This window comes from Seriola aureovittata, chromosome 2, assembly GCF_021018895.1.
Source record: "Seriola aureovittata isolate HTS-2021-v1 ecotype China chromosome 2, ASM2101889v1, whole genome shotgun sequence".
Classification (NCBI taxonomy): Eukaryota; Metazoa; Chordata; class Actinopteri; order Carangiformes; family Carangidae; genus Seriola; species Seriola aureovittata.
The window spans coordinates 30,347,854-30,370,000 of record NC_079365.1 but is presented as its reverse complement, the minus strand read 5'-3'; the positions used below and the strand labels follow the sequence as shown (position 1 = coordinate 30,370,000).

The window sequence follows — 22,147 nt, the reverse complement described above, 5'->3', positions numbered from 1 at the left end:
AGTTAGCCTACTTAGCTAGCTAACAAAGCCCGAACCTGCACAGTAGGACAGTATTAGTTGGATTAATATTATTATTTTTATTATTATTAATAATAATTACGAAGCAGCAGTTTTTTGAGATGTATCAAATGTTTTATTTTTACTTTAGATGAAGCGTGGAACTTATTATCGTTATTAGTAGTTTTACTGTTGTTTGTATTTTGTTGTTATTTTCCTGTTTCTTTTATTTTAATTTCTTTGTTTTGCACATTGATGTAATGTTTACTTGAGTAGAACCAGGAAGTAGTAGGAGCTGTTTCCTTGGTGGTGGCTGATGGGGATCCAAATAAATAAAAATAAATAAATTGGGACTTTAAACGGCGGCGGTTGAAGTGATGGCTACGCTGCCCGAATATATTCCAGCACGTTGCCTTAGTGATGAAAATCAAAGCTCGCTAAGCAACATTTCACTCTAACAAAGGATACCTCGCTTGTTTAGGAAACCGAGGTCGCTCTGAACGTCGCTACGACATGTTTCTTAAAATGAGCAGAGAGCTGTTGACATTTGCTTTAGAGACATTTTAATGTGAAATGAGGAGTTTGTATTAATCTGTAAGTTCAGCACCACGGACAGCGTCATGGTTTCACTGACACAGCTCAGTGAGGTCGTGGGTTAACAACACTCACAATCTGTCAAATTAACCGTTGTCTTTAACAAATATACTCACAATCAATAAAACCACTGATGGTATAACTCAATATAAAATTCATAACAGTGTGAAGTTTGACAAAACGTATCACAGGTCGCAGCAAACTGGTCTTTCTCCTGTAGGAGGAGTTGGGAAGTGTCGGCAAGGAATCTACGTGATCGCATCACGCCGTAGCCGTCGCTGCCTAAAGTCTCTGATTTGTTTGTTTATTTAGCATGTGGAAGAAGCTTCTCACTGACCAAGGCTGAGGACAACTGATCACTTATAAGCAAATTATAAACTACTAATATATGAAATTATGATTTTATAAGTTCTACTGTCGCTTTTTTAATTAATCAAAGTATCTTTTCTGTTTATTACAGATCCTGCTCCGAGGTGTTGGACCGAGGTTTAGAGGAGTGACTGTGGGAGAGCAGACTCTGACACCAGGAGATGATAATGTGATCGATCAATAATAAATCAAAGCCGTGTTCCTGCGCCTTTGTGTCAGACTTTTTCTGTCCCCTCGCGGTCACAAATTACATAACCAGGCTTTAAATAAAAATGGCCTTCGCCGACACTACCTCAAACTTTTAAAACGTTGCGTACGTCGCTTTTCAAATAAACTTGTGACCGAACGAGTCATCAAAAGAAACTCGGGTCTGTGGGCTCGTCTCCGTCCTTGTCCCCTGTTTTTTGGTTCCTTTCACAGTTTCTGTCTCCGTCACATATCTATCTGGATGCCGCTGTCTGCCTTTGTCAGTCTCTTTTGTGTGTTTTTCCATTTACATGGCCCTGTGAAGTCTGTCTTTGTATTCTGCTGCGAGTACGGAGCATCTCACTTTTCCTCCAAACTCCCTCCATTTCTGTCTCACTCTTCCTTTTATTATTTTTATCTCCTAAACTTCCTTTAATTGATTTTTTTTTTTTAAATATTACTATATTTTTTATTGTTTTTCTTCCCTATTTTCTTTCCATTCTTTATCAATGAGATATTCCCGTCCGGCTTCTTTGTGTCAATCACATCGTTGGGATTTCTTTTTTCTTTCTTCTGCGTGAGACATGAAGTCTCTTTCTCTCTCTCTTTTTCTTCATTTTGACAATGTGCCTACGCTGACACACACTTGCATAACACACATGTAAATATCACGAATACAGCCACACACACACACACACACACACACACACACACACACATCAGTTCAAACACACTTCTTTGATTAGCCTTTCATGTGTTGATGGTGCTTAAATACACAGATGATTTTTCCTCCATTTGTTCATGTATTTATACATCTCTCTCTCTCTCTCTCTCGATCGTCCTCTAAACTCTCCCCCTCTATCTTCACTCTCCCCCCTCCTCACTTCAACCCCCCCTCCTCCCCCCTCCTCCCTCCCTCCCACTCTGATCATTTTTCCCGCCTCAGATTGTGGCCGTGTTGACGGCTGCTGAAAACATCGACTGCCTTTGATGTTTGATGTTTGCTGCTCGTGTGAGTTTGTCTCGCTCAGCCTGGGGTTTGAAGGTAATAAGAGGTGTGAGATATGAGTGTGTGTGTGTGTGTGTGTGTGTGTGTGTGTTTAGTGCCAGGCAGTGAGTATGGAGGAAAAAAAAAAACCCAAAAGCCTCTTTTCTTTTGGCGATTTGCAGGTTTGTGAAAGTTTGACGGTGAAATAAATTCACTGCGGTGGCATTTTTTTTTTCTTCTTTTTCTTTTCTTGTTATTCCGAAAAATGCTGCTCAGAGCTCAGCTAAGAATACCAGAGGTGTGCATTTATGAGTGTGAGTCAGTCAAGCTTAGCAGCTGAATATAACCACATGAAATAAACAGAAACATCCAGTCATTTACAGTAAACTCTGCCGTCACGGCTTCTGCTGTTCAACGTTCCTTTGCACATCCTCACGTACATGTGCGTGACCTTTAACCTGCGTTACAGGGAAAACATGGAGTCTCAGCCTGATTATACAAAACAATACACGCTGCAGGCGGGTTGGCATCTTATTCCATACATCTACATTTCAACTGTCAGAATGTCCCACAACTGGAAATCAGAAATAATACGGTTTAATCCACCAAACCCCGTCAGCGAATGTTCAACTTGTGGCCACAAATCTGGGAGTACTGTTCGACTCAGATCTGACCTTCGATCTCCAAGTTTTCCACTCCTGCTTCCTCCAGATGAGACGCATCTCCAGAATTAAACCCATCACCTCACAACCCGATCTGATGAAAGTCATTCACGAACTCCTCTTCTTAAAACTGGAACTCTGTCCTCTCTGGCATGAACCTAATGTCACGCTCCCTCCTCCTGTTAGTTCAGAACACAGCAGCTCGGCTTCTTAACAGACCGATCCTCGCTTCCCTTCGTCGGCTCCATCTCCCATTTTAGAATAGATTTTTTTAAAGTTTGCCGATCACTTTTAAAAGCACGCCGGGGGCCTTAGCCTTAGCTCCTCAGACAAGTCGTCCCAAAGTCAAGACTTAAAGCTAAAGGTGACCACGCCTGCGCCGAGTCAGTAACTTCCTCTTTTATGGACTTGCTTTTTTAGTCTTTAGTCTTTTTATCGTCTTTCTGTTGTCTCCATGTCGCGCTTTTATTGCTTTTCCTGTGTGTGTGTGTGTGTGTGTGTGTGTGTGTGTTCTACACGGCATCTTCTCCCTCTAATTGTCCTTATTTATATTGAAGCATATCGTTTGTCCTCCCTCTGTAACTCCGCCTTGTTTCAGTCCTGCTTCTGATTCGTTTGTCACAGCATGCTGTAAAGTTATTACTGTTATTATTATTACTATTATTATGTGTTTGAGGGGAGAGTTATAACATATAAATCATGAATTCTCCGGGATGAAGATTGTAAGATTATTACGTCTGTATGGAGAGACACTCGGCCATCCAATCACATGTCTAACCCGCGCAGGGTGCGGATTATATCATTACGGCGTCGATACAGAGATGATGAGAGAAGAACTTAACAGGCCGTCCATTCCAATCCAATCACACCTAAAGCCTGAGATCTATGAGCTGTCAGGACTATGGACTATATGACAACCATGTCTAAGTGGAGGTGAAGAGAGAGAGGGAGGGAGGGGGAGAGAGAGAGAGAGAGAGAGAGACGGCGGGAGCGATGGTGCCAATCCAATCTTGTCAGATCTACAAGCTGTCGAGAGTGTGGGTTACGCTCTGTGACAACTGTATCAGCCGCATCAATATTATGGAGGTGAGGCGAGAAAGAGGATTATGTGATGACTGTGTTGATAATGGAGGCGAAGAGACAAAAGCAGGAGGGCTTGGATTTTACCCCGAGTACGTGAACGTGCCGAACCCGAAACATTAGAGAGCGTTGAACTCATGAGCGTCACCTTCGAATATTCCACCATTAAAATTTGATCTTTTTCTCTACTCACAACAGATAAGGCGTCAATCAGCACCTTTCTTACAAGGTGGATCTTTTATTCAACCTTGGTTTTTAGAATAAAACACCTTTTTATCCCGAGAGATTTCAGTTGGATTCAGATAAAGGTCAGACTGGCTCGAGAGACGCTCACAGTTAAATGTCCACTTGTTTGTATGAACACACGTCGGAATGTAAATTTAAAATCGCTTTCTATTTCTGCTGTTAATATTTCTTTTTTTTGTTATTTATTTCATCTGTGACTTCCTGATTAAATGAAGTGTATACACAGCGACCTGACAGCTGGCTTTTGTTCTCCACGTCTTTGTGGTTGAATCTATGGGAACTGGTGATATTCTCCACAGCCCCAGACATCTGACACCATTAGCATGTTAGAATCACAGAACTGGACTCATTTAATTATTATTTATTATTAACTATTATTATTACTAACGAGCTGCCGGACACCTGAATTTCCCCTACGGGATAAATAAATTATCTGTCTATCTTATTGTGTCGATACCTGCTGAAAACACCTCATCTAAACTTGCTTTAATACGAAGTCGAAGCTGCTGAGCCTTAAAACCAGCCGTCAGGACTTCTGGAACTTTGTGATGTCACAACAAAGCAGTCACCAAGCCCCGCCCACCTCAAGGTCTTTAAAACGAAGCAACTGATATTTAGTAATTGTGCCAGAAATTACAAAACAATACAAGGATTTTCTGTTTCCTCTGGACGTTTGGAGCAATTTTAATCACATTCTTTTACAGTAAAGTTGCAAAAAATGGGATGAAACATTTACCATTTGAGTCTCTCTCTCTCCCTCTCTCTCTCTCCCTCTCCCTCCCTCTGTCTCTTTTAGTGGTAAAGGTTAAGATGTTAAACTTCTCTCTCTCTTTTCATCTCCATCTCTGCCTCCGTCCATCCGAGTTGGCAGACTGATATAACTCTGAAGACAGATCCTGACACGAGCCCAGTCGGGTCTCTCTCCCTCCCTCTCTCTCCCTCTCTCTCTCTCTCTGCCTGTCAAACGCCAAATGGCAATCAGATGGCCCGTCTATCCATCTCATTCTCTCACACAATTCTGCCCTTTCGCGCTCTCTATCCCGCCCACTCTCTCTCTTTCTAACACACACACACACACACACACACGCCTCCCCATTTCACACTCTCAGCCTCGTGCATTTCTCTCTCTCCCTCTGTCCGTCTTGAATCACCTTCTCGTCTTTTTCTCAATCCGCTCGTTTGACTGACGCGACGTGTTCATCAGTGACTGAATCAGCGAAGCAGCTTTTAACATTCACAGATATGCAAAGGAGGGAAACGCCAGCGAGGCCGTCCTCTCCTGTTCGTCCCTCTCCAACTGGATGTCATCCATGCCTATTTAATTATTATTATTAGTTTTAATTATTAATTAAATTGTACATGTGACCTGACTGTTATTGTTTTTGTTTCTTTGTTTCAGTTTTAGTAAAAGTCAAAGGCGATGACGTGTGGATGCACTCTCCACCTCTGTGATATAATCTATTATATATATTATATTATGTAATAATCTGCAGTGCTGTTGCCGAGAGGAGAGCTGCGAGTGTCGTATAAACCTCCTGCAGACTTCACCAGATAGATCTTTATTTCCCCGTTGGTTGATATGAATTCACTCGTTCACCGCAGAGGAAGATGCTTCACTCGCTCGCCGCCCTTTCATTCTCACATTACGCCCAACAATCCTCTCTCTCTCTCTCTATCTATCTATCACATATTAACTCTCAGTCATGTCAATTATCGCCCTCATGCATCATTATCGCCCCCCCCCACCACCACCCGTCTCATCTCTTCCCATCATTGTCTCTGACACGTCAGAGGTGGTGGAGAGCGGGATCTGTCAGCCTCCACTCGCTGCGCCCAGATCTGGAGCTGAAGATCTGATACGACTGAACGGACACAACGCCGGTCTCTTTCTCTGCATGTATGTCTCATGTCAGTTATCTGTCTCATCTATCGCTGCGGGCGGTGGTTGTCAGGGGCGATAGCCATCACGGCCTATAAGTCCTTCTCATCATAGACGACTTATTGACTGCCCGCTGCCCTGACAGCCGTAGATCTGATAGAGCAGGACGAGAAACAAATTGTCTGTCAGTCTCTTTGTCTTGGTCCTTTTGTTTCATGATGTTGACCCTGCTGCTGTGGACTGTGGATGGATGGAGTGAAGTATCAGCACCGTATTGATACTGTATCAATACACCTATAACCTGCAACACTGATAAACAGTAGGCGTGGGCGATATCAGAGATTTAATATCGCGATATACGATATTATCAAGAGGAAGTTTCTAAGGAACTCAGTGAGACCAGAAAGTTTGTAAATCTGGTAAAATACTTAATGGTTAAAATGCAAATAATGTGCAGAACATCCGATGGCTGAAACTTCTTATGTCCCATTAGGTTTTAAAGCTCCATATTTTATGAGTGTTGATCCATAAGAAGATATAAAAACCATCTCTTCTGATTGGCTGACTGTCTCTCTGAGTGATCCAATAAAAATACAGCAGATTTCAGGTAAAAACACTCAGAGAAACCAAATCCTGCAAGGTTTGGATGGTGGGTCCAGGTGGGCGGGGCTTGGTGACTGCTTTGTTGTGACATCACAAAGTTCCAGAAGTCCTGACGGCTGGTTTTAAGGCTCAGTTTCTGAATACAGGCTGTGTGCATTTCTCTGTGGACTGAGGCTTTGATACTTTCACAGTATTAATATAGAAGCTAGAGCTGATCTATAATCACACTACACATGGACACAGACCTTTACATTATATGAAACCTTTAAGTATTTCCACCAACTTACACAGATGTTTGTGTCCGAACAGTTGACCAGAGCGTGTCTACCATCTGGCCTCAGTTCAGATAACATGCAATGTAACCCAGTCCTCTGTGTCTCCCTCTCTTACCCGGGGGACGACACACACACTCTGTAAAAAGGAAATGCAGAGTCCTACCTGTGGGCAGGGCGGGGTCCATGGTCGGTTTTTCCCAGGAGTTGACTTGTTCCCAGGTAAATCCATTGGTTCCCAGAGAAACGCTGTACCCACAGCTGCTGTACGACTCCTCAAATGTACAGCCACCTAAACAGAGGATGAAAGAGATTTATAAATTACAGAACAATACAATATACACATTTACACTCAGCCCGCACACAGGGTTTCATTAGCCATCAGCTATCTGGACCGGATTATGTACAGAAAGCTCTCGAAATTAAAGTAATTAAAGCGAAATTACAAGAAACACAGACCTGTCCTCTGACCAGGACGTGACCGAAAACAGGAAACAGACAAAAAAATAAAGAAAAAACCAGTAAGAAGAATATAAATTATAACAACTCTCACATAGCCCCTGTGCATGATATGAAACTGTTATCAAACACAACAGATGCAGCCGTTCAGTCGTCTTTCTTGCACAGGAATTAATGTATCTCAAGAGACTTCCTGGCAAAATAAAGGTTCAATAAATCAAAATAAATCCAGCTGTTATTGATTACTATTGGTTGCTGGTTATTGTAGATGAAAGCATGTTAACCATTGGGGGCAGCAAACGATCCTTAAGCAACTTGTTGACAGTGCAGCCAAACAAACTAAAAGGATTAATTGTCTCACATATTTAAAAATCCGTTGAATGGATAAAAAGGATTAAAAATAGGATTTGATTAATGAATCGAAATCGTTCTAAAAGCTTTGTTATTCGCCGTATTTGCGATTAAACGTTTCACCCCCAGCGCACGTCTTTAAACCGCATCTTTAATCACTTCAGTGAGTTTCTTTTATTTTGAAAACAGAGCTTTCAGAGGCCGCTCTGGCGTTGTTAACGATATTATACTAATTAAGTTATCAGCATGAATTGAAAGAGCCAGTGCAAGACAGACACTGTCACAGTCTATCAGAGGAGAGTGGAGCGCAGAGGGGAGGAGAGAGAGGGAGAGAGAGAGCATGCCTTTACATGGGAGAGCGAGTGAGGGGCAGAGGGAGAGCGAGCTCTATGTGTCAACATGATTAAGTCACAGTCTCATCGTTATTTCATGGCCCAGCTAAGACACATTTTCCACCGCATTAGCCTTCTCTGCTAGCCTAGAGCGCTACACACACACACACACACACACACACACACACACACACACATAAACACACTCCACTAATTAGACATATGCTTTGACACACAACCATTTTAATTTGTTTTGAAGCATTTGAAAAGAGGGAACGTCATTGCTTTATTCATGAAATCACTTAAAGCCTGCTTTCTTGTTGTTTCTCATCTCTCTCTCTCTCTCTCTTCTCTCTCTCTCTCTCTCTCTCTCTCTCTCTCTCTCGGTGGTGTGATGTCCTGACGGCACATTTGTCAATTTAGACCTCATCAAAAAAAAAAAAAAAACTAAAGAGAAACTTCTTGTCGTTCTTCAACAGAAACATGTTTGTAATGAAAGTGAAGCCCGAGGACTTAGCGAGGCTCGGAGCTTCGCTGCAAACTCATTTATTCCACTTGAGCTTCTACATAACAACTTGAAATGTGCTGAAGCAGATACGAGTGAAGGAGGTTGGCATCAGTGTTTGGATTAAAATCTCAGAGACCTAAATGTCCTGTGATATAACAGATCCTGGAGATTGTGGAGAGATCAGCAGAGAGATGGATTAAAATGCTATAAATTTGTATTTTTATTTGAACTGTATTAATGTTCTTTAAAAACCTCTGCCGACTTATATTAGTCACTATAATCTCCCCTGTGTGCTGATGCATTTTCCTTCATGATTGACTTTTATGTGCCGGGTGTTTGAGTGGTAAATGTGCTGTTATGATATTTAATAAAATATAATGTTTAAATGGACTGAAGTTACATGCTGCCATTCACCCATTCACACAGCGCCCTTCCACCATATATTCACACACCCATCTGCTCACAGACTGTAAATAAAGATGGACGTCGCCACTGTGACGTCACCTACAGGTTTTACTGAAGCTCAGAGTGAGCTGCTCCACCGTCGCCACCTTGGCAGTGTCTGACTCCGCCCCCTAACTCCCAGCTAATCCAAAAATGGACAAAGAGGAAGGGTGTGTGTGGAGCCGAGACTTTGGTGCTTGTCATTCAAAGAGGCCACGCCCTCAATCCTTCATAACTGTAGTCCTTAATAAATGTAAACAGGTGAGTTATATAAACAGGTGAGTTATATAAACAGGTGAGTTATATCAACAGGTGTCATGAAGGAGGAAATTAGCTCTAGAGACCAAAACAGTTTTTGTACCAGGCTGTAAACATGTTTATTTCTGCTGTAAAGTTGGACATTTTAACATGGGAGTCTGTGGGGACTGACTCACTGTTGGAGCCAGACTCTAGTGGTCGTTAGAGGAACTGCAGCTTCTGGTTCTTCAGTACAGTCTCATGTTTCAGCGCTGGACAAAATACAGACTGGAGGAGCCGGGAATCGAACCACCGACCTTTGATACCTTGACGCAGTATCAGCGACAGCGGAAAACAGTTTAAAAGTTTAAATTAAATGAATTTGTCCTCACTTTTCTCTTGAGACAGTGAATAAATCACTATTTTGGACGTGAACCCCTTTGACCACACAAGTCAACATTATCAAACACAGACTGTACACAGGAAGAATATGGTGTCGCTCTGATTATGCCTCTCCAAGAAAGACTCGACTCACACCGACTGGGGAATGAGACTGAGAGCAGAGAAATCCTCCTCCTGCGATCTGTGTTCTGTTTGAAAAACAACCTCCAGCAGTGGAAACCAGGAAAAACACGATTTTTCTTACAGATATGAAAATAGCTGTTATAAATTAATCACCACTGAGATAATTAGCCTTTATTGCCCCCACGTTGTTCAGTGATCTGGTTAGAAATGAAAAGAAATCAAACTGATCTCATTAGAATACAGTTATAAACAGTGTGTGTGTGTGTGTGTGTGTGTGTGTGTGTGTGTGTGTGCGTGTGTGTGTGTGTGTAGCATCAATATTCAATATCAGATCTGCAATTTTAAGACCACTATCGGGGGATGGGGAGGGGGTGTCTCACAGCGGTAGGCGAGTGTGTGTGTGTGTGTGTGTGAGTCAATGCCCCTAATCTAGTTTTGAAAATCAGTACAACACCTCCCCTCGCCGCATCTCATTGACACAAACATAATTACACACACACACACAAACACACACACACACACACACACACACACACACACACGTCAGAAAGTTTCCGTAATGAAAACATAACACACGCAACAACATGCTCCGGTCTGATCGAGAGTCTGTGTGTGTGTGTGTGTGTGTGTGTGTGTGTGTGTTGTGTGTGTGTGTGTGTGTGTTTGTGTGATGGAGAAACAAGTATGTGCTCATGTATGCATATATATGTATGTGCATGAATAGCTGTAGGGCTCGTGTGTGAGTGTATGTGTATGTGTGTGTGTGTGTGTGTGTGTGTGTGTGTGTGTGTTGTGTGTGTGTGTGTGTGTGTGTGTGTGTGTGTGTGTATGTATGTGTGTGTGTGTGTGTGTGTGTGTGTGTGTATGTGTGTGTTCTGACACCAAAACAAGCAGAATCCCTTCATCTCTGCTAATTAACCTTCCTGTAACCAATATGATAAAATATTGATATGACGACTAGAGCATGCCTACACACACACACACACACACACACACACACACACACACACATACATGCACACACACACACACACACACACACACAGCATTTGATCTTTATCTAACTGACGTCATCAATCTTCATTAATATTCATTTGAAAATTCACTCAACCTTGTTGTTTATATTTGGCAGGAAGTTGTTGTTGTGTTGTTTGTTGTTGTGTTGTTTGTTGTTGTGTTGTTCTCATTCACCCGTCACCTGCTCCGACACGTCGTAAGTGACAGCACGATGCATCAGCCAGGTAAAACAGACGCAGGGTCGGGGGGAGGAGCTCTGACAGCCATGAATGACGGTTGTAAACAAACACGTACAAGGTGGTTTTACACTGGTCTGATGTGTCGTTGCGATCTGACCTACAGTGTGGGCGGAGCCAGTAGCTGTGACTGCATGTGGATAACAAAGGCGTGGTCACATCAGCGCCACTTCCTCTCTCTGAATCTGTGAACGTTTACTCGATTTTCATCTCAGTCGCCTCCTGCCGACAGAGTTCATCTACGACCGACAGGAACGTCACGCGCCATCGTCCTTACACCTGCTTCTGTTGCTCATTTCATCATTTTTCATCATTTCACTTGCATCAGTTCATTCAGAGAGGGGAAAGAAAGCAGAGCGGGCTAACTCACATGTTGTCGGTTAGGCTAGTTAGCACATTTGCTAATGGCTTCATTTCGTTAATTCAAAACGCATATTTGCACCGTTGACTCTTGTCTTATGTCTGCAAACATTTCACACATCTCAAGTCAAAGTGATGCAATCAAATGAGTAATGAGTTTTCTCCAGTATGCCCTGTGTCCATTTGTTGATCCTCTGCAGATGACCTTTGACCCCCGGTGCTTTCCTTTCACTATGACAATGATCCTCTCTGAAGCTCAACCACTGAACATCATCCCTGTCTCCTGGTCGCCTCGTCATTACTGTGTCATATATCTTACAGTCGCTTTGAGTTCATAAATCTCAATCTGAAAAAGTCATATATATAAAACAGGAAGTGAAGATGATTTAAAAATAAAGTCGAATCTAAATCAACCCGCTCCGAACATTGATTTTAACGTGTTTATCTCAGAAAGCTTTGAGCAGCTCTGATGAACTTCTCACCTCGGTTTCCCGCCAAATAAACAAATCATCAAAAACCATTTGACTTCAGCGGGGGGGGGGGGTTGATTGATCCACAACCAATTAAATGTTTTATCCAGATCTGCAGCTCTGTAAATCAGACCTGTGACAGGAATTAGGTTCATCGCGTCGCCTCAAACTTCTCATTTTAATCATCCCAGGTCTCCACTTCCCAACAACCATTCTCATCCTGATTTCTCTCATTTTTTAATTAAAACTGCAGCAGTTATTGTGAGTAAATGAATAGCCAGCAGAGAAATTACAAGGACTTCTCCTTGTTGTTGTCGCTGCAGTCGAGGTGTCATTTGTTTTGCTGTCAAAATAAAAAACATTTTCACCACAGCTTCATGAGCAGAATGGCCATTACTTCTCACAGACTGCAGTGTAAATGGTTCGTGTGTGTGTGTGTGTGTGTGTGTGTGTGTGTGTGTTTCCAGCTGGGAAAATCAGACGTTTCAAAAGCAAAGAGCTCAGTGATGAAACAGAAAATTAATAACCTTTGAGGTTTTTTCAACAAATGTTATTTTACATTTATTCTGAGTGATGGATTTCAGGTGTTTTTTGTAAATTCCTCCCTAACAACAACATGTTCAAACCGTTCTCTGCTTCCACGCGTCTTCAGTATTTGTGAACGTCACCTCCTCGTGACCTCGTCCATGTGTCGGGGTCACGGTGGCGGCCTTGACCAGGTCCAAATGAAACACGCTGGATCTGTTGCACTGAAGTCTGTATTTTATCCGTCAAACATGTTTATTTTAATCACACATAAGAGCAAATACTACATTTCTACTTATACAGAGTCTTAGTGACACACTCTGTTTTGTTGTTTACTGTATAAACACATCAGAAACGACGTATACACTAGTGTTTTCTCATGATACGATATCACTCCACTGGCTTCATGAATATTCTATTTTAATAAGTTAATAGGTTGTTGTGCATTCGTCCATTCAGAGGAGAGTTTTCTGCTCGAGTTCACATCTGGTCCATTTAGACGTGAAGTCAGACGACACGGATCACACTAACTCAGTATCACTAAGGACACACACACACACACACACACTGATGTTACGCAAGCAACCTGGTTTTCATCCACAAACACACACAAACACACACACACACACACACACACGAGAGCAAGAAAATAACTCTCCGCCCTGAACGTCGCCACTTACACACAGATAAAGTCGTCCTGCGATGATAAAGCTTATTTAAGCAGAGTCCCCGTGTTAAGATTTCCGCCCCCCCGAGGCACCAATAGCAGCCATTAGAGCCTTTCATCTGAGCCAAAGCTAACACAGTGCGACAGAACCCACGGAGTCACAAACCAGGGGGGGGGGGGGGGGGGGGGGGGGGGGGGGCACCCCGAGGCGACCGGCTCTAAAGAGTCTGTTTACTGCTCACTTAGATAACATCTACTGATCCCGAGTGTGACTGTGTGTTGAAGTGTGTGTGTGTGTGTGTGTGTGTGTGTGTGTGTGTGTGTTGAAGTGTGTGTGTGTGTGTGTGTGTGTGTGTGTGTGTGTGTGTGTGTGTGTGTGTGTGTGTGTGTGTGTGTGTGTGGGAGCAAACCGAGGACATGTTGTGGTGTGTTCATGCGTGAATGCGAGTGCAGGGCAGAACAGTTTTCTATGTCAGAGGTGGGAAGGAGCCGAGCACGTTCGCCAGAGGAGGAGAGACTTTTTTACAATTATCTCAGTTACTCAGAAACTATTCGGACTAAAGCGACCAAACTTTAATATATTAAACTTTCGTCCGTCTGCTAATTATCCAAACTATCTACAGACGACTACATGTGACACGTTGTTCACAATGTTCATTTGAATGGAAGAATTATGACGCAACTGAGCCCACGGTTGCAACATGTTAAAAACACATTTAAATTCAATAATTTACTTTTTCTTTTCGTCACAAAGAGAAAATATGTTGCTTTTTTTACAATATCGTTATTTATTTCTAGGATACTATTACGGTTTCAACACTTTTTATATTTCTCTCAGTTACTCAGAGACTGTTTGAAATAAAGAAACCAAACTTTTCTATATTAAACTTTCATCCGTCTGCTAGTTATTAATACCATGTTAAAGATGATTACAGACGACAAATAAAACGGATTCACTGACTGAGTAAATGAAGTTTGTGTTGAAGTCAGAGTGTATCAGGACTGAGAGTCTGGAAACACAGGTGTGACCGTGTGTGCGTGTGTGTGGGAGGAATGACTCAGTAGCTGTGTGTGTGTGTGTGTGTGTGTGTGTGTTCCTATCTTGTCTCATAGTTAACTCATATTAAATCCACTGTCAGCTAACATGGCAAGATCCTTAAATTTTCCCATTAAGTCATTTAAAACCACATGTCAACATATGCCATCTGCCCCTCACCCACACACCCACACACACACACACACACACACACACACACACACACACACACACACACACACACACACACACAAACACACATACCCAGGGGCAAACTAAACACACTGGCTAAACAGTAAATGCCATTACTGCCACCCCAATAAGCCTGGATAATAAGAGAAAGCAGATGGAGGTTTGCTAGTACAACACACAATGTATGTGTGTGTGTGTGTGTGTGTGTGTGTGTGTGTGTGTGTGTGTGTGTGTGTGATAATAAAATAAATATTTATTCTTAAAAAAGAGCACGTTGTGAATCTTCCAAGATTCTGGGGCCAGAGATTCTTTGTCATGTTTGCATAAGAGCAGCGGGACAGTGAACGCCACACAAACAAGAGGCGCTCGAAAGGAACCAGAAGAAGAAACAAAAAGAAGGAGCAGGAGAAAAGATGGTGAGCAGGTGTCAGAGATAAAAGAAATCTGTTCACACTGGCGTTCTGTGGATGAATAAAAGCATCTTGTTCAGATGAAGTTGCAGCAGCTGAAATGAAAAGAAATTCACAGCGACCAGCGAACGGTTTGAGTCACGTCCTCCCAGCGACGACTGACAGTCAACAACTAAACAAATTGACTTTACTTTTTATGCCCGAGTCAAAACAAAACACTTCTTCAACGTCAAAGACTCCAACTTCCTCACTTTGCAAAGTATGACAGGAAAACGCCGCTGCTGCGGTCAGCACCATGTCTGACTGCAACACAGGAAAATCAGCAAAATCTCAATCAACGAACAGACGGCTCTTCCTACCTCTTCCTAACAATTCTCCAGATACGCAGCGAACGACGTGGAGCGACGAGGGGATGAGCACGTTTAGATCCCTCAGCAAGAATTATTATTATTTTATGATCTGTACACCATCATATTTTATTTATTTTCTCATCAGGCCTATATAGAGGGATGGTAACAGAGAGTGATGCTGATTAACTGTCAGAATAACAGAGCTATCTTCTAGCTAGCAGCTAGCTAGCAGCTAGCTAGCAGCTAGCTAATGCTCAGGTTTAAACTCACAGATCTAAATCTAAAACATGACATAACTACTTTAAAAAGAAAATAATTTAGACAAATAAATGAATCTGAAATCACACACATGAGGCTGGTGTGATGAGCAGGAACTCTCAGTATGTGAGTAACTGAATGTGTCGATAACCAGGTGGGGAAGAGTGAGTGAGTGAGTGAGTGAACGAGTGAAAACAGTTATTGAGTGTGAATGTTCCATTAAATCTCCTCAACTCTGTGTGTGTGTGTGTGTGTGTGTGTGTGTGTGAGTGTGTGTGTGTGTGTGTGGAGGAAGTGTGTTTTTCCTGAAGGGTCTATTGTGACTATCTGCTACATAAATCAATAGGGGACCTGCCTTGTAACCTTTAGTTCTACATGAGAGAATAGAGAGAACAACGTCGCCACCGATTGCTTTCAATGGCTGTTACACACACACACACACACACACACACACACACACATACACACACACACACACACACACACACACACACACACACAAGCTTCCTGACCACAAACACACAACAATCACACAAAAACACTAACGCCTGTACGTGTGTCTACACTCAACTGAATCAATCAGATTGGACAGAGAGGTAACTACAAAGGGAAGTAAGAGATTGGAATGCATAGGACACACACTCACACACACACACACACACACAGAAACACATGAACACATGAACACACTCTTGCCGTCACCCACACACACCTGCCTTCAGTGTGAGGTGATGGGTTGCAGCGAGCAGTCGCAGTAAAGAGAAGAAGTTGACAAAGCAGACAGAGGAGAAGACCTTGCATTACACACACACACACACACACACACACACACACACACACACACACACACACACACACACACCACACACACACACACACACACACACACACAGACAAAGCTGAATCGATTGATGTGCTCCCTCAAGTTGCTATAATTGTATTCCACTTCCCAAAACACACTTTAACCTCACACAAACCAAACACACATTTAAGTTCATACTGTACGTGCAAAACACATGTACACACACTCTCAAATCAAGTTAACCCTGTCCTTTGACCTTTGACCTTTGACTGGGAGCCAAAGTCCAGGTCCTGGACCGGTCAGCTGGCTGCTGGGGTCAAAAAGTTCCTCCAGACATGTTTTAAAGTCTCTCTTTTCACACATAAAAAGTGACAAAAACTGGGTCTGAAGCTCATCTCCTCTGACTTCCTGGTTGATAAACCTGGATCAGGACTTAAGCCCCGCCCACCACCTGCTGGCTCCAGGTGGACAGGTGAGTATGAGACCAGAACCAGAGACTAGCAGAAAGATCAGAACCGTTAGCTTATTAGCATCTTTTATTTGTTTATGCTGTTTGTTAGCTTGTAGCTGGCAGTGGCTGACACAGTGTTAGCGGTTGTGCTAATGCTAACGCTCTCTCTCTGTACTGACAAGGTTTCAGGTGTATTTAGCCCCGCCCCCCGTCCCCACAAGCTGTCAGGATTGGTTCCTTCAGTTTGTGACGTATGAAACCCTGAATCTGTGTTTATGAAGCTGTGATCGGTTCACTGCAGTTCAAGGTGGAACCACTTCATTATTTCACTCATCATTTGTCTTGTATTATATTAAAAACATCATAGGTCAACACTGGATTTCCATCAGAGGGAAATCTGTCTGGTGCAAAATTACCTTGAAAAAAAGGCGTGAATTTTCAGATCAAGTCAAGAGAACGTGGAGAAAAACTTATGTTTGTCATAGTGACAGTCCTGCTCATGACCTGGTCTGATATTTCACATGTATCTCAAGTACACTGCAGAATCTAATCAGCAGCTTTAACTTCTCTAATGTGGCCGAATAAAGAATAAATAAACGCTGCTGAGTTTCACCGAGCGACAGTGAAGTGAACACCGTGAGTCTGTGGTTTACAGCTCGGCTCCGTTCTCACTGTCAGATGTGGCCACACGTGTGAAAGTGGCGTAACAGACTGTCAAACTTTTCTAAAAGTGTTAGAGATGGTCTGAGTCACAACATGACTCATCTGAAACACACACACACACACACACACACACACACACACACATACCGACACACACACACACACACACACACACACACACACAGAGAGGGAGCCAGTGACATTCAAACTCTCCCTTTGTTGCAAACCCTCTAAAAAACTCAAACCTACCCTTCTTTCTTTCTCTGCCTCACACACACACACACACACACACACACACACACACACACACACACACACACACACACACACACACACACACACACAGCGGTTGGTTTTGTGACGTCCCTGATGAGGTCCTGTCACCATTAGCATGCTAATCCTGCTCAGGATTACGCTGCTGTCTGAGCAGAGAGCTCTGTATTAATAAGCAGTTCCACCTCCGTCTTGCTCTCTATTACACTCGCACTCACACACACACACACACACACACACACACACACACTCCTCGACTCCCTGAGCTTGCCTATAAATTTCTCAGATCTTATGTCTTGTCAAGTTTCTGTAGTTTAAATCAAATTTAAATCAAAAGGGAGGTCCTGTTGGGCAGAACTGTCAAAAAGAAGCCAAATTGAAGACACACACACACTTGTACACACACACACGTACACACACACACACACACACACACACACACACAACTCTTACACAAACAGACATTATGTTGAGGTTTTAACTGAAAACTCACTGACATTAAACTGTATGTTTTCTCCAGTTTGTTCCTTTGTTTTGCTTCCTGTGCCTCGTATCTACTGACTGTACAGAGTGAGATCAGCACCACTCAGTGTGATCCACACACACACACACACACACACACACACACACACGGGGGAGGAGGTTTAATCTCAATACTCTCATTAACACCCTGAGAAGTGTTGGTTTGGATCCCACACACACAGACACACACACACACACACACACACACACACACACAACACACACACACACACTCTCACAGAGACAAAGAGATATTCTGAATCATCGCAGCAGCAGCACTTTAACAGATACTACTACTGCTGCTCATAATGAACAGTCATTGTTATTATAATCATCACCTCCATCATCCTCTTATATAACACGCTGCAGAGTTTCCATAGAAGGCAAACAGTCACATATTCATACACACATGTTTCCATGTGTGTGTGTGTGTGTGTGATTCAGAATCAGAATTAGAAACTGGTTTATTGCCACGTAGGTTTTCAACACACACGCAGTTTTGCTTTGGTGGTTTTTATTTAGTTAGTTAGCTTAGTTAGCTAGTTAGCTAATCTACGTCTGCATTGTGTAAAATTATCGAAACAGTACAATAAAGGGGAGCTGACCGAACTGAACGAGCAGCAGAAGAGCCACGCCCCCTCCCCCGTCAGTCCACTGACATCACTTCTGTAGTTTAAAGCTCCTCCAGTGTAAAGGTCTCTGTCCATGTGTAGTGTGATTATAGATCAGCTCTAGCTTCTATATTAATACTGTGAAAGTCTCAAAGCCTCAGTCCACAGAGAAATGCACACAGCCTGTATTCAGAAACTGAGCCTTAAAACCAGCCGTCAGGACTTCTGGAACTTTGTGATGTCACAACAAAGCAGTCACCAAGCCCCGCCCACCTGGACCCACCATCCAAACCTTGCAGGATTTGGTTTCTCTGAGTGTTTTTACCTGAAATCTGCTTTATTTTTATTGGACCGCTCAGAAATCAGAAGAGAAGCTCAGAGCCTCGAACAGCTTTTTGAATCTGTGATGGTCTTCATCTCAAACTGGTCCTCACAAGGACAGATTTACACACACACACACACACACACACTCGCTCTTTCTCTGTGGTGCTCATTAAGAGAAGCAGCAGGTCCAGACCTCCTCCTGCCCCCCCCCCCACCCTCCTCTCCTCTCAGCCTCACCTGTTCACTCACCTCTGTCACTCTCCCTCCTTCATTTCTTCTTCTCTCTTTAATCTTTCTCTTTAGATTCTCCTTGTTGCTTCTCTCCACCAATCTTCCCTCTCTCCTCTGCTCTTCTGTTTTTCTTGCCCTTCTCACCCTTTCTTCTTTCTATCCCTCTTCCTTTCTATCTCGTCCTTTTATTCTCTCTCTTTTCACCTTCTCTCATCCTTCTTCACCTCTCTTAGCCTTGCTCCTCTTTTCGCTCTATTATTTCTGTTTTTTCACTTCTCAGCTCCAACTCACTGCACTGACACGAAACATGAACTTCTGCTGTCAGACTATAAAAACTGATAAAGGAAGATGAGCTCAAACTTTCCTTTTGCTCCCTTCTTTCTCATATTCTTTTTTTTACTAATCCTAAATCTTTCCAGGTGTTTGGTCCAGGATCTGGTGCATCCAGGTCCCAGATCTGAGGAGGGTTTCTAACACAACAGGACACAGATTTGAATTCACGTCTTCTGGATTCACTTGCTGAGACAAGAAGGAATCAGATCGAGTCAGCGGCAAGTTTTCTTCAGTTTGAGTTAAGGTTTCCTTTTCTCCTTATCTTGGTGTTATTCTTAAGGAATCACTTAACCCGTTGCACAAAAGACCTTAGCAACCAAACTAAGGAACAAACTAAAGGTACCTCTGACTCCATCTTAACTGCGATATGACCAAGTTTATTGTGATAAATCAAGCAAATAACCTCATGAAGAAGAGTGGGAGAACGTAATGGACAACGTTACTGAGGAGGAACTGATGTCACGTCACAGATTTGACCGGATCAATCCACTGTCCTGCAGCTGAGCTCGTCCAGCTCCTTCGTAATTAATGGTTGCTCTACAGTTTCAGGCAACAGGGGCCAGCTGACCGCCCTGAGGTTTTCTCTTCCTAAACTTCAAGAATCACTTAAAGTCAGTGAAGTTGTTAGCGACCAAAGAAGTTCCCGTCAAAACCACAGGAGGAGGAGAAAGCGGCTTCTTTGATGTCAGCGGCTTCCCAAAAAGTGACGACGGGTCTCACAGGTGCCAATGGCAGCAAATCAACGGTCTCCATGGAAACAGGAGAATTTTACTACTGTAAAATGTCTTTCATTGCTGTAAATTACCTGAATTTTTTATCTTTTTAAAACTAAGGAAACATTTTAAGAGAACTCCCTTAGCTAAGGAGAAATTAAACCTTAATCACACTTAAGAAAAAGCAGGATTTTTGTGCAGGACTTGCCTTGCCGCCTGCATCCAGGCAGACGTTTGAATCATGTGACCTGTGCTGCTGTTGTTTGATGATGAACATATTTGAGGTTGAAATGGAAGTCTTCTTTCCTTGACCTCTCTCTTCTCCCTCCTCCTCCTTTATTCCTCACCTCTCTCTCTCTCTCTCTCTCTTTTCTCTGGCAGCTGAAAGGAGTCTCACTTGACCTTGAGATTCAGCTGAATACCCCCGACCTCTGACCTCTCGCAATTCAGTTGGAGAACAATGTCCGAGCCTTTCCTTCTTCGTTGACCGGCCTGTGTCTGAGTACCTGCCACGCCACAGCTGGCAGTGCCGTATGAACACGTCTTTATTACATCTGGGTTAATTATTGAGCCGATCAATGAGCATTTATAATTCATTCAGCGGTTTTAGATTTCACACAGAGAGACACTGGGAGAGAGACGGAGGAAGGAAAGCAGCGCTGAGAGCGGCCATACTTTAGTCTGACATGAAGACCAGTCAGGGCTGTAAACAGCAGCTGTTAGTGAGAATTAATCACACACACACACACACACACACACACACACACACACACACACACACACACACACACACACACACACACACACACACACACACACAGCGTGTCTACACATCAGTGATCGGTGAGGGGTTAATCCCGGCTACATTTAAAAACTTTTTTCCTGCTTGGCCTCCGCTCCGCAGCGAGCCGACGGTTTCACACCGAGACGCTTACCTGCGCCTCGGACCTGACGCCAGCTGAACGGCAGAACTACAACTCTGACTCCATCTTTGATGACTCGTCCTGAATGCCAGGAAGAGTCAGACATGAGTATGTGTGTCGATTTGTGTCACTGAAGTTTAGGAGACGTGACCGGAGGTGGTCCAGACATGTACGAGGTTTAGACCTGGTCTCGTTTTAACACGTAGTTTCGTCTACGAACAGAAAAAGTTAAATATCTCCATAACAACTGAACTGTGATTGAGATTCAGACGTTTTTCAGTTTTAATATTTCAGTGTGGATGTAAAATGTTTTCATGCAAACGGGAAAAAAGTTCAGCACAGCCTGAACAGTAAGACATGTTTGTGTGTGTGTGTGTGTGTGTGTGTGTGTGTGTGTAGTGTTATAAAGCATATGTGTGCACAGACACACTTGGGAATAAGTGCAAGTAGTGCTTATTTATCACCCACTGAATTCCCAGAGCTGAGGAAGAGGAGTGTGTTTACTGCCAAAAGCAGCTCTCTCTCTCTCTCTCTCTCTCTCTCTGTCTGTCTGTCTCTCTCACACACACACACACACACACACAGACACACACACGAGCACATATGCACTTATGTTACATGAAACACTGTGTGTACCGGCACACGAGGCCCAGAGCATGCACTTACATATGTGTGTGTGTGTGTGTGTGTGTGTGTGTGTGTGTCATGTACAAACTCTCTTTACAGCCCTGAGCGTCTGTTTCTCTCGCAGTAATCAGAAGTGAGCAGCAGTGAAAATGCAGGACGTGCAGTCTACAGTAGCTAATCATCTTGTTCTGACAAATTTTATGAGTTTTCTGTTTTTTACGAGGCCGGAGGAAACGTTCGTCACTTCACAGCAGCTCAGGATTTAAAAAAAGGCACTTGTTTTATTTTATGGTAATTATTTACTGACGATATTAAAGAGAGAAACAAAGAGAGAGAGGAAGAGCTGAGCTAATCAGCTCGTTAATCAACATGAATCTTCCCACCCGTGAATTTGAAAATAACGTCTCTAAATGTGACATTT

At 43.0% G+C, this 22,147-nt stretch overlaps 1 protein-coding gene across 1 annotated transcript in view; it reads right to left on the bottom strand.

The window, feature by feature from the left end:
• Positions 1-22,147, bottom strand: part of ptprt (protein tyrosine phosphatase receptor type T) — a 318,930-nt gene that overhangs the window by 263,669 nt on the left and 33,114 nt on the right. The window contains 1 exon segment of the mRNA XM_056395774.1: positions 7,043-7,168. Coding sequence (XP_056251749.1) covers positions 7,043-7,168 — 126 coding nt within the window.